Below are 19,425 nucleotides of genomic sequence, written 5' to 3'. Positions count from 1 at the left end.
TTCAGGTGTTCCAATTACTTCCATGGCCATGGGTGTATAAAGTCAAGCACCCAGGCCTGCAGACTGCTTTTACAAACCTTTAGTGAAAGAATGGGTCGCTCTCAGGAGCTCAGTGAATTCCAGCGAGGTACCGTGATAGGATGCCACCTGTGCAACAAGTCCAGTCGTGAAATTTCCTCACTACTAAATATTCCACAGTCTACTGTCAGTGGCATTATAACAAAGTGGAAGGGAACGACAGCAACTCGGCCACAAAGTGGTAGGCCACGTAAAATGACAGAGCAGGGTCAGCGGATGCTGAGGCGCATAATGAGCAGAGGTTGCCAACTTTCTGCAGAGTCAATCACTACAGACCTCCAAACTTCATGTGGCCTTCAGATTAGCTCAAGAACAGCAGAGAGTTTCATGGAATGGGTTTCCATGGCCGAGCAGCTGCATCTAAGCCGCCTTATAGGTTATGGTGTGGGGTTGTTTTTCAGGAGTTGGGCTCAGCTCCTTAGTTCCAATGAAAGGAACTCCTAATGCTTCAGCACCAAGAGATTTTGGACAATTTCATTCTCCCAACTTTGTGGGAACAGTTTGGGGACGGCCCCTTCCTGTTCCAACAAGACTACGCACCAGTGCACAAAGCAAAGTCCATAAAAACATGGATGAGCGAGTTTGGTGTGGAAGAACTTGACTGGCCTGCACAGAGTCCTGACCTCAACCGACAGAACACTTTGAGATGAATTAGAGTGGAGACTGTGAGCCAGGCCTTCTCGTCCAACATCAGTATCCGACCTCACAAATGCGCTTCTGGAAGAATGGTCAAAAATTCCCATAAACATGCTCCTAAAACTTGTGGAAAGCCTTCCCAGAAGAGTTGAAGCTGTTATAGCTGCAAAGGGTGGGCCGACATCATATTAAACCGTATGGATTAAGAATGGGATGTCACTCAAGTTCATATGTGTATCACACTTTAAAAAGATGGTTCTTCAAGGGTTCGTGTCAAAAATGAGTGTTGGGTAAAATGAATATATAACAAGCTATTAAAAGAGCCATATCATTTTCCACTCTTACTGAAATGAGTTTGATATATAACCACTGTTTGTTTATATTTACTTTCAGAGTGTACTGTTTACTCCCTGGCCCATACTGTCCATATGTGGAAACTAAGCTGCAAAAACAGCTGATTTTAAATTGTGTAATTTTGCATCCTACAGCAAGTTAACCCCACCCATTCATATTGAAGTAGAGTGTTTCAGCCTGGACTGAGCCGCAATTTATCAGTCTAAATGACAAAAGTAACAAAGACAGCATGTTTATGAATGCAGTACTTATAACCAGACAAATGTGAGGGGAAAAAATGCCAATTACTGAAAAAAAGTCTATTGTCCGCCAGACTGCAATGCTGATTGTGAAAACGTTGAGTGGACCACATTATCAGCTAAGCGTCCTATTTGCCTCTCTGCAGGAATAGACCAGGGGCAGATGACGTATGAGGGTCAGCACTGGCATGCCTCTGAGGCATGTTTTTGCTGTGCTCACTGTCGACTCCCCCTGCTGGGCAGACCCTTCCTCCCCCGTGGTGGGCTCATTTTCTGCTCCCGGCCATGCTCTCTTGGGGAAGACCCGGATAACTCTGACTCCTGTGACTCAGCCCTGCAGAGCAAACCCGCCTCACACAAACACACACAGCAGCAGCACCGCCGTTCACCACTGAGGCCACTGGAGGGCAGCAATGCATCCGCTGCCACTGTCAAAACATCTACTGCTAGTACGTCAACTCATCCCTCGGAAAGCAGAGGTGTGACGCATAACTTGTACTGGATTTTATGTGTTTTGCATCATTTCTCTTATAAGAACTTATAAATTATTTTAACAATTGTCCTTTTACATGCCTAGAGGTCTGTATCTGAGTGGTAGAATATTCAAATCATTTTCATCTCTCTCTCCTACTTATAAGGTGTACACACTTCACTCTCCCATTTACAAAATGGTGGTCCACCACCTCCACCTTACAGAGAAAGACGCCCCCAGAGCTCACACTCTCCTTCCCAGCTCACTTCTTTAGCCAACGGCTGGGGAACGTCATCACCTGCAGACCAATCAAACGCTGACAACCACTCAGGACACAGCAGGCTGGAATACACGGTGGAGCTGAATGGATATGCTGAATTTGGCCCATTTCCACCAAGCTGCACTTCCAGAGGAACCTCGACAGCGAAAGACAGTGGCAGACTTGGGGAGAACAGTTCGGGTAAGGTTTTAATTGATGAGTTGTGAGTCTTGAAAGGCTCGTAATTGGAAACCAAAAAATACGCAAATCATGTAAACTATTTGTTTAGTTGAAAATAATACAAAGACATCATAAGCAAATGTTGAAATTCTTCTAAGTAAGTAAGTAAGCCTATTTTGAATTACCAGCAACACGTTTCAAAAAAGGACATCACAACAAAAGATGGTTAAAGCTGTGGAATACTATACAAAAAGCCTTATACAAAAGTATAAGTGCTGCTGATGAAATTACACGTTTTGTTGATTTTCAAAGTAAAAAAACACATCCAGTATAGAGAACACACTTCTGCACATTTTAATGCACAATTACTGTTTATTTTAGTTTAATACACACATAACATGTGGCATATATTATGTCATTTATTATATTTAGTTTTTCCAATATGTTATAATCAGCAAATAAATAGAAATTACGCACTACATTTTTTTCGAAAATTGATATATTTAAGTTTGTTCTCTGTAGAGGACGCGTTATATCATTTTCACTTAAATCAATAAAACCTGTAATTTGTCTGGGAATGTTTGAATATTTGCATATGACTGTATATAGTCATATTTAATTTGGCCATAAAACTGTAATTAACCGTGATTAAGAAAGAATGGTAATTTTAATATCACACACAGTCTTATCCATGTAAGATACAAAAAATATGGCATGAATATAGGATGTCATTACCCAGCATTTTTAAAGGTTCAGTTATGTTCATGTGTGGGATTATTAGTGTTGCTTAAACTGGTGGTAAAAGAGTTTTTTACCATCCCTGGAGGCTGTTACCACGGTAACTTGATTAACGTCACCAGGCAAAACCATCAGGGAAAACTTCAAAAGATCTTTAAATCTCAAGAAAAAACTTGGAGATGCACACATTAGATGGTCCTTCATACAAGCACCCAGAAAGCATGTACGTGAGAACAGATAAGGCTGTTTTAAACTTGCAGGTTCCCATTTAAATTTTATTTACAATGATAATTATTTAAATTTCATTCATTTGCAAACCACTGCTTGACGTCGCTAGACATTTGTAGTAAAAAAGTCAGTTTTATGTTGGTGGAGATTTGATTCACTTTTTTCTTCTGTTTCTTTCACACTCTTTTCATTCAATTTCTCAGAAACTCTCTCTCCTCCTCACTCATCCCCTGCATTTGACTCTCTAAACCACACAGACTCTTTCCCACCTCCTCCACCTCCTGTATTCATCGGCCTCGATGATTTACCAATCCTGCCCCCACTTGACACTTCTGAGCCCGAGTCGCTCCCGCCTCCACCCGCCCCCCTGCCAGCGCGGAGCAGCACGGCCAGGGTCAGCTTCAGGGAGCCAATCAGCAGCAGCTACTCAATGGAGGAGGATGAGGAAGAGGAAGAAGCAGAAGTTGAAGAGGAGAGAAGAGATGGGGGTGAGGGAGAGAAGGAGGAAGAGGAAGACGAGGAAGCTGTTGGAGGCTTGGGACGCAGACTACGCCTTCGAGACGGAATACCGCCTCAGATGGACCTTCTGGGTAGGCATGAGATTTATGAAATATAGATAATGAAAAAGAACAATCCCTTGAAGGAATAGTTCCCCTTGAAGGAATAGTTCCCCTTGAAGGAATAGTTCCCCTTGAAGGAATAGTTCCCCTTGAAGGAATAGATCCCCTTGAAGGAATAGTTCAAGCAAGCTAAGACGTGACTGATGTCCAAAGTTTGATTCTTTAGTTTTGGGCTGAAGCTAGGAGGTTAATGTGGCTAACAAGTAATGGAAGCTTATGTACAGCAATTAGCATCATGAAAACTGCTCAAATCTTCATCAGACTGTGTCAAGCTGTTAAGTAATATCTGCTAAACTTGCCTATGTGCTTTCTATGTCCATCTGTAAAAATGGACTAAAGTACAGGCAAAATTCAGAAGGCCGCTGCCTCTGCTGTTCTATACAACGTGCTTTTTAAAATTTTTATAGAAAACAGTATATTGTACAGTGTCATAAACCACGTATGCACCTCTGTTTGAAATGACTAAAAAACTCAGAATGGTTTGAGGCAAGTGTGTGATGATTTAGGCATGCAGTTTGCACAGTGCTATAACTGGTGTGCAAAGACTTCCATTACTTGTTAGCTACATTAGCCTCATGGCTTTAGCGCAAAGCTAAATAAGCAAACAGTTGCACCAGTTGTGCGTAAGTTCAAACATAGGCTAGTAATCATGTAAGTAACTAAATCAGATCTTTATTTAGTTAATCAACTCCCTTATTCTCCTCCTAGATGGATCATACCACCGCAGTTTCCGGCGAGGGGGCGCAGGACCTCCTGGCCGCAGCCACGTGGCTTCAGACTCACTGCTCCACTTGGGCACAGAAAAGCGTTTCAGACGCTCACGGCGTGACAGACCCCGTCTAGAGACTCTGGAGTGGAGAGGAGGGGACAACCCGCAGCCTTCCTGCAGCAACATTGACGGAGATGGCAGCCCCAGGCTGACCCTTCACTCCACCTACTACAGACACGAAGACTCCTGCTCCACCTGCTCATCTTCATCAGACTCCGAGGAGGAAGGCTTCTTCCTGGGCCAGCGCATCCCCCTGCCCCCACAACTGACTGGCCAAGAGAGGACCAAGGATGAAGAGAAAGATGAGGAGGAGGAGGAGAAAGGGAAGACGAAGAGAGGCAGCCTGAGGAGGAGGAGGACACACAGTCTGAGCAGCAAAGACAAAGACAAAAACTGTATACTGTCCTGAGAGAGAGAGAGAGAGAGAGAGAGAGAGAGAGAGGGTCAGTCACGGGCTACGTTCACATTACAGTGGCTCAAATCCAGTTTTTTGCCTAATGATGATGTGGATCTATATTTTTATATCTGTGTGAACACAAAAAAATCTGATCTTTTTTCAAATCATATTTGACCCACTTTCATATGTAGTCCTAGGTTGGACACCTATCTGACACATGGCCATTAAAGGTGTAACATATATGTTTTTTTTATGTGTTTTATAGTTTTATTATCTATATTCCACTACAGTGTAAAATCATATTTGAATCAGATTGCACTAACCAATAATGATCAGATCACCCAGGATGTATGTTATTGCCAGGTGTGAATGGAGCCCAACTGATCAATAAGCCTTGCAATGTGAACGGAGCCATGGAGACACTGCAGAGTTTGCTGCTTCTTGCCTTTGTTCAGTGAGACAATACAGGAACGGAACTGTTTTATAGTTGTATTTGATCAATACTGACATCCAAGCCAAGAAACTACTGCAATTCACATATTGGACTGTAAATCATTTTGGACGATATTTGTTTTTTATATGGGACAGAAATAGACCTCACGGATCATTGAAGCACTTTGCAATCTTTTATATATGTTTTAATAAACAGAGATCTTCCTTCAGTGTTTTATCATTTAGAACCAGGAAACCTTCAGCCGAGTGTTTTTAGAATTGGTGCTTGCATTTAAATGCTTTCTAATGCTTCACTGGAACAAGTATGTCCATAATGTTCATAGTCCAGCCAGTTGGAAGATTATTCCAGTGGTGAAACAATATCACAGTCTCATGTGAAAAGGAAGTGGAGTAATCAGTAATCAAGCAGTAATCTGGACTTTGGAGTAAAGCTCTTTCTTTCCAACTGAGAGTTAAGAAGGATAGGGATTTTGAAGGCCAAGCGTGCTTTAATTGGTGGAAAAAAACAAACCAGCATACTGATAAAATGGAAATCCACAATCTGCACAGGAATGAAAGGAGTAGAAGAGAAAAGCATTTGCTGTCCCTGTCATTAGAAAACCTTGTTTAATTACTCCTTCCATTTGCATTGTTTTACATGCCAGCATTGCCTGACGAATGGACCAATAGAAAATGCGAGCATTTTACATTTGGTTAAGAATATTTTGCCTTCTTCTGTAAAGGTAGAGGTATGAGGTTTTCTTACAACAGTGTCTATATACAGCCACACTTCACCACGACTAACCCAGTGTTCTCATTTAAAGCAGTAACAATCACCCCAAATATAGTCAATCAGCCAGTACATATTTGGTCATTGAAATGTGCTTTTTTATTTTGCACTTAAGCTACGAAGTTTAGGTAGTCAAGAGTAATAGAAGCTTCTACCTCACCAATTAGCACTGTGCAGATAGTAATCTGATCATAATCGGATTTCTGCAGCCATCTGATTACTCAAATGGTCACGTAAGCGGCACACTCTGATTGCTTAGATCGGAGTAGAAATCCAAAAAGAGAGCTGGATTTTAGCTCAGTAAACAGATTTTTCAGTGCGTGTAAAATCTTACTCTGATTTCTTTCAGACTTCTCAGTAAGCGCATGTGCGAAAACAGACAGCGGCACCAGAAATAAGCGAGCAGTGTTGCTGAGAGACGCGGCCAAACACTTTTGGAGTAATGAAACCATTAACATGCTTGATGAAAGAAGGATTTAAATATTCTACATCTTCTAGATGATGTACGTATGTTCATATTCATAAGGTAGCGCAATGTTTTTTGAAAAACAGCCGTGGCATGAAGTTCAAATTTTAAGTTATGTTTACGTCACATCTTCTTCTGTGAGTCTATTGCATGGTTGCAAAGCAGAAACCCAATTACTGTCTGACTCATGTAGACCCACAGTTTCCCCTTATCTGATTGCTCAATTGATCAGATTACTGACAAAATCTAGTTTTTTTTTCAGTTATCGGATTATGAAATGCATGTAAACACACTAAATGAGTAAATCATCTCAAAGTGGCTTCAAACTGGGTTTAGTCGTTAAGTAATCTCTAAAGGACCTGCTTGTGTGGTTTCTAGCGCTACATGACACACTGTTATTTATACATTGTTTTTATATTGTGATCATTAGTGGAATATGAATTGTGCCATTACTTCTTAGTTACATGAACCTTGAAGCTCCAAGAAGCAAACTTCATACTCCAAACATGTCTTCGCTGATTAGCTACATTTGGGATAAGCAGAAAACTGTTTAAGTAAGACGTTTACTAAGAAACACAGAGCAAAACACCAACGCTCAAGGATGCAGTGTGTTTCCGCCACAAGGTTTCCAAGTCTGAAAAGCATGTTTCAAACAGCTGTACGTTTATAGCCACCATGTGTTGCCCTGTATTTGGCACCTTCATGTTCAGTACATGCAATATTAAATTGTCGCATAAACATTCATATCTACAGTTTGATTTTTCTCCTGCTCTTTTTGAGCTTGAAGGACCCTGAAATACAAAGAAACCAAGTTTTTGTTGGGCAACCAAAACCACATTTGTAGTGTTCAGATTGTGCTCTGTTGATCCCATAATCCAATGACTCTGCAGCTCCAGACTAAATCCTCTGCTCCCTACAAGACTGTTATGTTGACTATAACAAAACAACCATTTCTACTTTAGAACCTTCATCGGTGTGACTAAAAGTTGAAGTGAGGTAAACGGAAGATGTAACATTGAAAAACACTGTAAATTAGAGTCCTATTTTTTATATAAACATGGGTGATGGTGCAACTTTCATGATCATGTAAATATATTGTCTTTAGATATGTTTTTTTAGGAGCATTCTTCTTTATCAGAGAATATTATTTGAAGATATCTTTGTTAATAGGTGGAAATAAACCACTTGAACTTTTGTCCTTGTTTTTGTCTGCAGTTTTTCATTTGAGACTGACTTTTTCAACAACTTTTGCAATTTTACGCTCAAATAAGCAAATTAAGACGTGCTTTTAATGGCATGTTCAATTATTGGAGTCCAGTTAGGACTAAATAAACTAGGACTAAATAACTCACATTCTAGAGAGGCACAGGATGGGCCAGTTTTCTAGGCCTAGATTAAGCCTACAGGAAATGGGATTTTTAATGGTGATTCACCGTTATTCCACTCTGTGTCTGGAGTTTGTAGACACCTGCTCATCCAATGTGTCTTCTGAGGTCAAGAGTATTAACAAAATGAAATCTACTCATCTGGGTAGGGCTTTCCACTAGATGTTGGAACATTGCTGTGAGGATTTAATTGCATTCAGCTGCAATCAAATGATTAGCTTTGGATCACAAATACCACTCTAACTCATCCTAGAAGTATTGGATGGTGCACCCTCTCTTCAGAGCACTTCCGCTGCTCCTCAGCTCAATGCTGGGGAGCTTTATACCACTCTAGCCAACGTTTGGCATTGGGTGTGGTGATCTTAGGCTCATGCAGCTGTTCCAGCATGACCTGCAGCTCAGGAATGGCTGGATCTTCTTAGTTACTAATTAGAGGTAGAGGAAGTCTGGGGCTATATTTTGTCACCATTTGGGTTCAAAGACATGATGATGTTATGCATTATGTACATTCACTTCCTTATTTCAGTAGTTATTCCCTTTTCCATGAACTGCTCAGCTGGAAAAAACATCACAAGATCAGCATGCATTGCGTGCTGGTACAAGCTGGCTTATGCTGGTCTGGTGCTGGGTGCTAGTATAGCTGAGCACCCTGCATGGTCATGCTGGTTGACTAGCATACCAGCATCCAAGACACAGTATACGCTGGTTTTGTTGGTGACCAGCTATGCTGGTTTATCTTATATATTATTTTATTTATTGTTTAATATGTTTACTTATGTTTGTAAGATCATAAATAAATCTCACAAACATTTAAATACTCATATTACACCAACACACACACCACTAAACACCATGATCAAATTTTATAGGCTGAGAGGAAAAGACTTTAATTGTACTTAAATATTGTACTTAAGTGTTATTTGGGAAGATTTGTACTCAATTTGAACATTAAATAAATTGAATACTTGCACATCTAAGGTGGTCTTTGTTGCTGTTGGGACACATTGGCATTCAAAATACAAAGGTTACATGGTCATATGTGCCATTGACCTCCTGTAAAGGTGGTTTAAGTCATCTGTGCAGAGATGTATGGTACACTATTCACACCTATACTTAGCGCTGACCGTGTTACACTTCCAAGAGAAAAACTTACTACATTTTCATTTAGACTTTCAAAGGACATGTTACGAGTCTAAAAAGCTAGATTTTTCTCTTTGTCTCTTGTCAATCTGTCGAAATGATGTGCATTTTGTACTTTTTTAATGAAAACACCAAGTTCATAAGTTTAACATGAAACTGGCCACAGCTACTTTTCCTTTGCTTGATGATAAAACATTTACATTACACTTTTCTATAATTAGGTTTAGTATAGTTAAGTTAACCCATAGAAACCACTGAGTGTTTCTGTTTCTTAGTCGTTTTGTAATGTGTTTCAGCTTTTTCAGTGGGTTGACATCACAGTGTAAAGGGTCCTGATGGTTTAATGGGTGACCAGTGGGGGAATCTAAATGTATTTGATGGGTTCCTAATGGGATCTAAGTGTATTCTACAGCAAACTAGTGATCTTATTCTACAGCAAACTAGTGATCTTGGGAACCATGAAGCCAATTCCCATTAGAAAGCAAAACTGTTTTATTACCTGATAGTTTCTAATAGTTCCATACTTCCCCTTTTCCTTGAGGGTGATTTTAATACAGTACACTTGCTCTCACTAAAGTACAGTTTCCCTGGGCTTTTTTCCAGCCCTGGAGGTCCAACTGTGTCCTTTTCATGTGTTTAACTGTGATTCTGTACAGCTCTGACTGTTCTTTATTCAGAAAGCTACACTTAAAGAAGCGGCTTTCCCGAACATGCTAACATGGCTGACAACAGGTGCTAGTGGGAATCATTTAGCTTGACCATGTTTGCTCAGTGCTACCTGGGCAATTCAGGACAAACACATTTAATAGATTCAAAATTCCACTTGTTGCTCCGTTTAACACACAAGGCCTAGATGCCTGCCATTCTCAAGCAGTGGCCTGACATTGGTGTCTTAGTGATCTCAACTTTTAACCTGTCTACCTTTGGGAGCTGATCTTTCACCGTCATTGCCCCTAAACTCACTCCATCCATCCATCCATCCATCCATCCATCCATCCATCCATCCATCCATCGTCATCCGCTTTTCCGAGTCCGGGTCGCGGGGGCAGCAGCCTAAGCGAAGAGGCCCAGGCCTCCCTCTCCCCCGCCACCTCCTCCAGCTCTTCCGGAGGGATACTGAGGTGTTATGCCCCTAAACTCTCAGTATTAATTAGCAGCTGTTCATTTTCATTCACTTTTACATTTGTAGTACAAGTTATTCATTTTTCAGCATCAGGGAAAAAAAAAACATATTTACCAGAAAATGACACACAAACATGAACAATTAAATATAATCTCAAACTTTGACAGCTTCCATTCTAGCTTTCTCTTTTTCAAAGAAACCTGCAGGCATATTTTCCACACCTTCAAAGCTCAAGCTGAGTAATCCCAAACACATTCAGTGATGCTGAGGTCTGTTCTCAGGACTCAGCGACAGCTACACGTCCCTTCAGCCTCATAGTGTTGAGTCTGAGTGTCTTCTCACAGTGGAAGGACGGACAGAAACACCTGTGGATGTTTTCAGACCTGAAGCAGGAGTAGAGCTTGATTTTCCCCTCTCAAAGGCGAAAGTACTGTTTATCAGATGGAGACAGTAGTGGCTGCTGCTCACGTCATTTCTATAATTTAAAATGTTTTCTTTTTTTTTTTTCTTTTTTTTTAATTATTTGTATTTAAGCTCCGCAAACACATTTCCTGAAGAATGAATCATTTGTACGTAAGGGCCGTTCTAACTGCAAATAAAATAAACGCATGCCGGTCTGAGCTAGCGGCGGGTAATCCAGGTCCAAAAGGAAAAACCCTCCCCAGGATTTTGTTCCAACTGCCTGGACACCGTTGCTGCTGATTTGAGGAAATTGGAGAAGTCAAGCAGTTGGAACAAAATCCTGGGGAGGGTTTTTTTACTTTTCGGACCTGGATTACCCGCCTCCACTGGTCTCTGCCTTTGGCACGGTGCATTTCCCCGTTTTCCCCTCCACAGGCCAAAGAGCTCGTGAGGAGACGCCACACGCCGAGCTGTAGGTGAAACGCGTAGGCTGGTCACGTCACGTGACGTGTAATTGCGGACACGTCATGATCGTGGCGAGGTTTCTGATTGGACGGAATGAGCAGAGGGGCGGGGAGAGTTGAGAGGTAGAGAGTCGAACAGGTTCGTCTAGTTTTACTTTCCGTGCCAACGTGCGCGACCGCTCCGCTCGCGCGTTCTCTCACCCCAAAACCTCAGAGGTTTGATGAAATTGCGAGTGTCTCTTCGGTAAATAAGGACACACTTGGAGGTCAGGAGCTTCAGGGGCTTTAAGAGTGAGGCAGAGAAGCCAGTCTTAGAGACACAAACACAGGTGAGTGAGTTATAGAGGTGAGGTAGGCGCGCGCGCGCGCATGCGTTCCTGCTAGTTCTCGCTTAAATGGCTCAAAAATCATTAACCATATAATGTCATAGTCACAGGAACATTCTCCAGAATAACCTCTCTGAGCTGTTTACAGCATTTATATACAGTATTCTCTTAAAAATATGGTTCTTCAAGGGTTTTATAGTAGGGAGGATGGCTCTGTTTGGAACCATGAGTTCTAGATATGACCATTTCATGCTTAAAAGGTTGTTTGCGTGGTGAGATGGTTCTTCAGGCTGATTCAGAAGGTGTGTGGTCCTGTATGACCTTTTTGGAATTGGTTCTGTATAACATCAAAAATGCTTCTATATAGCAAAAAAAAAACCCTTAACCTTTAACCTGTTACAAGTTTGACCTGGTAATAACGGCAGAACCGAGAATCCTTTTCAAAAAGCTTCTACATAGAACCATTGGCTTTGCTAAAGAGAAGAACCAACCTTGCAGAACCATCCTTTTATTCCTTTATTCCATCTGTATGTTTGTCTTGTGCAGTATCTGTGTGTGCGTATGTGTTTGTCTGTGCTTCTGTCTTTTATTTTACTTTCATACTCGGTCTGATCGTGTTCAGGCACGTCACATCATTCCAGTGAACTCTATCTTAACTAAATTTGAGAACGTTTTCAGTCCTCTGTTTGATTTGCCTAAGCAAATGTAAGTGGATCTGTGATATAATCTTGGTAATTTGATGATGTTGAATTTGATCACCTCAGCCTTATGCCAGGTGTGCCAGGTCAGGTCTGGCCGTTTTGACTTTCTTCACATTACGTCTTGCTTTCCTTGTGATGAAGGTCTCAAATGGTCCTCTCCAGGGATGTGCTGAAAATGGGCCAGTGCTAGTATCTGATATTGTTTTTTTTTTTTTGTGTACATACAGTGTTGTGCAAAACTCAAGACACCACCTTTCATTTATATAATTCCCAGTCGGAAGCTTTTGGGGTAGATCCGTTAAGAGAGAACCAGAACTTAAGGCTTTCGCCTTTTGAGAGAGGAGAAGATCAAGCTCCACTCTTCGTTCAGATTTGAAAAGAATCCACAGATTTTTCTCTCCATCCTTTCACTGTGAGAAGACAACTCAGTGCTGTGAGTGAAAGGATGTGTAGCTGTCAAGAGGCCCTTATTGAGAGAGAGAGAGAGAGAGAGAGAGAGAGAGAGAGAGAGAGAGAGTAAGAAAAAAAACTGTGCTAATCAAGCAACAAAGCAGCTGGGATAGTAGACTGACCAACCCTGAGTCCAGACCTCAACCAGGGTCATTATATATTTTTTTAAATTTTCATTATTTTTTCTTTTTTGTGGACTAGTTTTATTCTAGTCTTTTAGTTTCGGTTTTAGTTGTTAGTATTGTGCTGTGATGGCAGGTGTTTGATAAGGGTACAATAAAATGAACAGTAGGCTGAGCTTGGCTCCAGCTTTGCCTCTTTTTGAAAAAAAAAAAGTTTTCCTCAGTAATTCTATTTTGTATGAGTTTCAGAGCAGAAATTGTAGTTGAGAGTACTTGGATTGTGAGAAGCAGGGCGTGTAGCCAACTTTGGATGTGGGGGAAAATATCCCTTTCTTGGGAAAACTGAAAGTAAGTCTCTGGAAGAAGATGTAAACTGTAATAAAAGTAAAGGGTGGACACACTAAATACTGAAAAGTGTTATATTTAGTTGTTGGGGCTTCTGTGTAAATTTTTGCTTTATTACTGACACTGAAATGATACCTGCTGGCTGTTTTGACTGAAAATGTAATAAATGAAGGGTGGCCTAAACATGTATCAAACCTGCTGTAGCATTATAGAAACAATTAACATTTAGGGTTACTTCCATTGGAATATAAATGCAGTAAAATAAATAAAATGCAGACATTTTAGCACAGTAGCCTGCCGTTCCCACAATATTATGCTTTTCCACAGCACAATAAATATCAAATATCAGTTTGAAGTATTGGTCATATCAAAACATGGATCATCATTGTGTGTCCCTACAAATTAGTACAACAAGCCGTCAGCCCAGTATTGTCTGTTTTTTGCAGGAGTTAGAAAATGTGTGTTCTGAAAAAGAGGGAGGGGGAAGGGTGCTGCTGGAAGAATGATTGAGAGACACAATGAGAGAGAAAGAGGATGCAAATAATAGAGAAGATGAGTGCAGTACAGTACAGAGAGAGATTTGCCCTTTGTCCTCAGGTGGAGCTGAGGCTTGTCTGCAATAGAGGAATAGCAAACATGCAGACAATGTGTAACAGTACAGTTCTCCTCACAGAGTGTAGAAACACAGTTAATATTTATTAACAGACTCAGGACACACTGCTTTGCCTGTGAAGGTTTTTGTGCCTTTGTGACTTCAGGGTCATGTTTTCTTCTTTTGAAGCCCACATTGCATTCCTCAGCTGTAATGTAAGAAAGATCCTTCACACAGTTGTGAAAATTGATCCTGCGGGTTGGTTAGAGCAGTGACGCCAATGGTAGAGCGTCTCTTAGGGTTTGTCTCATCACATCAGCTTACTATTGTCTGTTTTTACCTACTGTTTAGTTGTGAAGGAATACTGATGTGTGGAGAAGCTGTGGTGTTAGCCAGTGGATAGACATGACTGGCCTTGTTTCTGTGGAGCAGTACAGAATGCTAAGTGACTCTGGTGTGTCTCTGCGTGTTTACCTCTGTGGGTGTGCATGTAATCGAGTGTGTCTGTGTCTGCACTGTGCATACACTTAGTACTAGACCCTGTTGATGGTACTGTCTGTACTGTTGCAGATCAGTATGCACTAAAATGTAAATACTGGGCCAGTGATTATATCTGTATCCCAAGTTTACATTTGTTAAGACAATATTCTTTCATGGCATACAAATAATGATAAATTCTGTAGTCTGTGAAGTCTGTGAAATGTTCCACAAGACTGGCCAACTGACCTATCAGTGCTCCTCCCACAGCTGTCTTCTTTTGTAGGATTGTTGTGAGGTGGGACAAGGTTTGATGCTTAAGTAAACCTTTTCTGTAGATTAACTATGGCATATTATTCTGGATGTCCCCTCCCTTTTAAAAGAACCACATGTAAGTGAAGTAGATTAACTGAGGTAAATTTAAAATATTTTCAATGGGGCAAATTGTAAAAGCAGAAATTAACAATACATAGATCAATATATAGAATAACGCTAAACATATTGTTTAGCTTAAGTCTATATATTGTTTTCTAAGGCCCACAGCAGCTTCTCTGAGCATGCCAAAAACTGGATCAAACTGAAATCAGATTCACTTTCAGATTATTTGCCAGCTTCTTGTTCAAAGTTTCTCAGTTTCACCGTTTAATTACCTTAAATGGTACAGCATTTTCATTCTGGCGCTTCAGGCCTCAGAATTTATCACTACTGTGTGCGTGTGTGTATGCCTGTATGTATGCATGCATGCATGCGTCTGTGTGTGTGTGTGCGTGTATGTATGCATTATTTGCTGTAGTTTAAACCCAAAGCTCGTACCATGTGGACTAAATGAACATTTACAGTTCTTTCTAAAGTTCTAGCCAAAGTCACAATAGACACTACTGTTCAAAATGCTTTTATTCGTTTGAATTCCGCTCAGAATCGCTATTAAGGACGACCTTTCAGTTCTTAGGGGATAGTAGAAAAAACACAGCTAACTACCCTAGTAGTGTGATCTTTCACACACATACAAAATAAAAGTACTAATACACCCTAGATTTTGGTGCAGAAGTTTTTCTCTTGGTTGAAGGAGATTTCTTTTTCATTGTTTTCCTTTAAAACTTGTCCAATCACACAACAGTTTCTACAGAATAATAATTTCAGGACATATGTGGTTTTTTTCTTCTTCTTTTTTTTCTTCCTTTAAGCAATTCTCTTTGACAATACCAATATTATTATGGATCCCGAGTCATGAATAATAGTCTTAACTTTGGACAAGGTTAAAATATCTTTTCTGTTCTTTTTTTTTCATGGCAGACCTCATCTTGCGTTACTGCACATCCAGGGAGACCAGAGACCTACATCACTGTATTGTTAAATGTTGACTGTAGCCTCTGTTTGCCTGCTTTACAGGAACCTGTGGCAGAACAGAAGAGAATAAACAAGAGGGAAATTAATTACTGGAAGGAAAAAAAAAAAGCCTGCTCCCAAGGATGTCTGTGGACACTCTGGATCCATCTTCACGGAGACTGACCAAAATGCCCGATACACAATCATCTACAGGCCCCCGCAAGCCAAGTGCAGTAGAGCGCCTGGAGGCGGACAAGGCCAAGTACGTCAAGAGCCAGCAGGTGGCACTGAGCAAGCAGATGCCAGTTGTCCGCAAACCACTGATGGCCCCTGACAACAGCAGGCAACTTCGGCCAGGGGCCATGCAGCCAACTCGAAAGACTCCAACCAGGTCCACTGCAAAGTGTGAGGCTCCACCACTGGACTTAAAGCACTTGAGCAACTTGATTAATGGAGTTAGTGATACCATTGTACTTTCCACACGTCTACAGTCAGACAGTCCTGAGAAAACGGACAAGTCTGAAGGCTTCAACCCATCCCAGCTTCTTGCCCCGATTTCAACATTGGATGAAGAGCCCTCCATCAAGTCCATTTCATCTTCAGTGCCTCCAGTGAAGTTGTTAGCAGATGGGTCAGGAACCAACGTGTCTTGCACGGTTACAGTCCGGAGGGTGGATGTTAGGCCACAGGTGCCACAGATGAGGAAGCCACGTACACCACAGCAACAGAACCGTCCACCTTTGCAACTGCCCGAGCAACGCGTCCACTCACAGCTTCTGCAACTGCTCAGGCCATACACCCAGCCTCAACCACAGCCGCTAAAACCCATTGGCATCATAAGCAGGCGAGATGTAGTTATCCCCAAATTGATTCCACTTAAAACCTCCACAAGTCCGGTTGAAACTTTGCCTTCTGCAGAACCCCTGAAGAGCCCAACTCCTGCTTTGCTCTCTCCGGTTAGATCCCCAAAAGATACCATCCCTGATGTCCCACCACTGGCTTCTCCAGCCATCAGATCTTCTGCATCCACCAGCAGTGTCCCACCACCAAGTTCTCCAGCAATCACCCGCAAATCCTCGGTAAGCTCCAGGAAGCGACCCTCACTCACCCGCTCCAAGTCAGATGTCAGTGATCGCTTCTCCCGTGCTGGTGCAGAGGTTGAACGCTTCTTTAACTACTGCGGCCTTGACCCTTCCGACTTTGAAGAGCTGGAGCCTGGCTCCGACATTGCATCTGTTTCACGGCTCAGGAGTGCAAGTGCCCCTGCTTCAGAGCGCTCGGCTGAAGGACAGGAGGAAGATGAGGAAGAGGAAGCGGCTAAAGATGAGAAACCCAGCTATGGCATTTCAGTAATTGAGAGGAATGCAAGGGTCATTAAGTGGCTGTATGGAATGCGCCAAGCCAAGGATAGCACCAAGGTTGCCAACATGTAGAGAACAAAGGCAAGCTGCATGGATTAGTACTTGCTTCTTGCTGTTCTTTAAAGCACTGACAAATTTCTTTCCAACTGAAGACTTACTATAAAGAACTCTATCACCTGTAGAAACAGTGATCTTTAAGGGCTCTGAAGGGTTTAAAAGTAATGAACAGGATTTGGCAATGTCATGTGTGCTGTTGCTGATCCTGGGACGATAATTGCTGGATTTATTGTGTACTACCCTCTCCATCTACTTCTAGAGAACCTTACTTGGTACTTTGGATGAACAAAAAGGTCACTAACAAAGGGCTAGAGCTTAGGTCTTCAAAGTCTGATGTTTTTGGCAATGGATTTTGTAGCCATGATATTAGGTGGCTGATCAGTTACATCAAGAGGTTAGTTACTTAACACTAATTAGAAAATCCAGGACCAGAAAATGGATTCATGTGCCTCATTTGAAATCCTCTGGGCTAGAGGATGGCTAACACAGACTGGACATGGACAGATGGACTACAGTCTCTGACTCTACACCAGGTGGTCCCTGAAGGTAGGGGATTCTGATAAAGTGGACTGCAAATATGCTTTTTATGTATTTTCAGGAATGTCTGTTTTTGTGTTTTGTTCTTCAGCATGAGAAATGACCACTCCAAATTTTGTGTTAATGTTCTTGTATATGTTTTTGCGCCAAAGTGTTTGTTTTCTATGGGTAGGGGGTTTGTGAATGGCGTAACTCAGCATTCTTTCGAACAGTCTTGTTTTGTAATGTAGGGCCTCCACATTCTGAACTGAGTGCAAGGAACTATGTGAATGTCCATAACATTGCCTTTATAAACAGTGTTGACATCAGATGATGATGTGATAATGATAGATTGACATAATAAATGTGAATAAATTGAAGCCAGATTGTAGTTCCATTTATTTTGTTCAGTTATTACATTCCATCATGGGATTAGGTCAGTTAAAAGTATTGAAAACATTAAACTAATGGAAGTAATAGAGGTAATGGAAAGAAACTGAAAGTTGGATTGTTTTATGAGGGTGGTACCAGGTACCAGTAACTGGTATGAAAATAGCCTGTAGCAGAATCTAACACATGAAGGTCACGAACTGTATTGAAGAGGTCTTTTTTAGTTGTTTCCTGTGATTATGGGCAGGAAAAGCAGAGTAAATGTGAGCCTTGCACAATTTGCCAGAGGTGGCTGTAGCTCCTCTGAATGTCCATCAAAATTCAGGAACACAGCATGACCAGATTTTTCTTTCTTTTCTGCTGTCCCTCTCTCTCAATCAAACCTTTACTTTCATCTAGATTTACCTTTGTTATGCAGGCACTCAAATAATATACAGTATTAAAACTAAAGGTTCCTAAATGGTTCTTGGCTTAGAAGTACAGTTCTAGGTAAATTTTAGGTATAGAACCTTTGTTTATGTGGAGGTTCTTTTTAGTAAACATGATTTATCAATCTTAGTGTAATTTCCTTTAGGGCACTCTGAACATAACGTTTCCAAAAAGGCTGATTAGACAAGACTGTAGAAGAGCCACTCTCAATTTTAATTTTTTTTTTTCTCTCTAGCTGGTGTACTGTAGTGGGTCACATGGCACCCCAGTTCCCCACTTAAGCAAGCATACGACAATACTTTCAGCTTAAGAGTCCTTGAGCAAGACTCCTAATGTTATGTTTGTCTATATTTGTGACATGATTAAATAAGTAGTAAGTAGCTCTGGATAAGAGCGTCTGCGAAGTTCGTGAATCTTGAAAGAACCAATTTATCTAAATGACATAGTCACATGCATAAGTTTGGGCACCACTGATTAAATGTTTATTTTCTAAGTTAGAGCAAGTACCACACTTCTGCACTGTTTAATGCACAGTTAGTATATTTGCTGAATTTAACATATTGAAGAAAAAAAAACATGAAATGTTTCCTGTGCAGAAGTTATGGCACATCTTATGTTTTTGTTTTGTTCCAATATGTTAAACACACAAATAAATAGCAATTTATAAGGTTGTTTCTCTTAAGGATCACTCATTGCGTTTATGCACTTGGCAGACACTCTTATCAAGAGTTATATTTTAATCATGTTACAAAGGTAGGCCAATGTAGTGTTTGGAGTCTTGCCCAATATCTATTGGTATAACATGGTGTATTAGCCCAGGCAGGTATTCATATCTGCCAATGACAGTATATAAATGTGAATAACTTTTTTAAACCTTGAAGAACCTAATGTAAAGGTTCTAGGATGATTACATTATGTGAAGGTTTTAACCCTAACCTTTTAAAGGTTCTTTATGCTCAAATGAATTTTTTAAAGCTTGATTCTTTAGAGAACCAAAAGTGGTTCTTCTGAGGCATTGCTCAAAGAACCCTTTGTGGCATTGTGCTGTGACAATTGAAATCATCTGTACCAGAGAGGATCTAGTGGAGCTCGATGACACCGAGGTAGTGTTGGGACTAGTTTGGTTAAAGGAGAAATTGGTTAATATAATTTTCTCATGCA

The 19,425-nt window shown here is 41.0% G+C and overlaps 2 protein-coding genes across 7 annotated transcripts in view; both read left to right on the top strand.

The window, feature by feature from the left end:
* prickle3 (prickle homolog 3) overlaps nucleotides 1-7,853 on the top strand; it is a 62,031-nt gene extending 54,178 nt beyond the window's left edge. For 4 of the 6 annotated variants that reach the window (XM_017696457.2, XM_017696454.2, XM_017696458.2 and 1 more), the window contains 4 exons: nucleotides 1,454-1,786; nucleotides 1,946-2,239; nucleotides 3,388-3,774; nucleotides 4,513-7,853. In XM_017696457.2, the coding sequence (XP_017551946.1) occupies nucleotides 1,454-1,786; nucleotides 1,946-2,239; nucleotides 3,388-3,774; nucleotides 4,513-4,982 (1,484 nt within the window). In that variant the 3' untranslated portion in view covers nucleotides 4,983-7,853. The remainder of the gene's footprint in view (nucleotides 1-1,453; nucleotides 1,787-1,945; nucleotides 2,240-3,387; nucleotides 3,775-4,512) is intronic. The other 2 variants (XM_017696455.2, XM_017696456.2) reach the window with 2 other exon arrangements.
* A 3,452-nt stretch (nucleotides 7,854-11,305) lies between these two features.
* fam110a (family with sequence similarity 110 member A) lies at nucleotides 11,306-17,825 on the top strand. The gene is made up of 2 exons (XM_017696452.2): nucleotides 11,306-11,501; nucleotides 15,575-17,825. Exon 2 carries the CDS (start codon nucleotides 15,655-15,657, stop codon nucleotides 16,942-16,944), a length of 1,290 nt encoding a protein of 429 aa, XP_017551941.1. The 5' UTR covers nucleotides 11,306-11,501; nucleotides 15,575-15,654; the 3' UTR covers nucleotides 16,945-17,825.
* Nucleotides 17,826-19,425: the final 1,600 nt, after the last annotated feature.

Source organism: Pygocentrus nattereri, chromosome 29 (genome assembly GCF_015220715.1).
Source record: "Pygocentrus nattereri isolate fPygNat1 chromosome 29, fPygNat1.pri, whole genome shotgun sequence".
Lineage (NCBI taxonomy): Eukaryota > Metazoa > Chordata > Actinopteri > Characiformes > Serrasalmidae > Pygocentrus > Pygocentrus nattereri.
This window is presented reverse-complemented; position numbering and strand designations above follow the sequence as displayed.

Excerpts from the sequence above, each read along its gene's own strand:
- fam110a (XM_017696452.2), top strand. The coding sequence starts at position 15,655 with ATGTCTGTGGACACTCTGGATCCATCTTCACGGAGACTGACCAAAATG.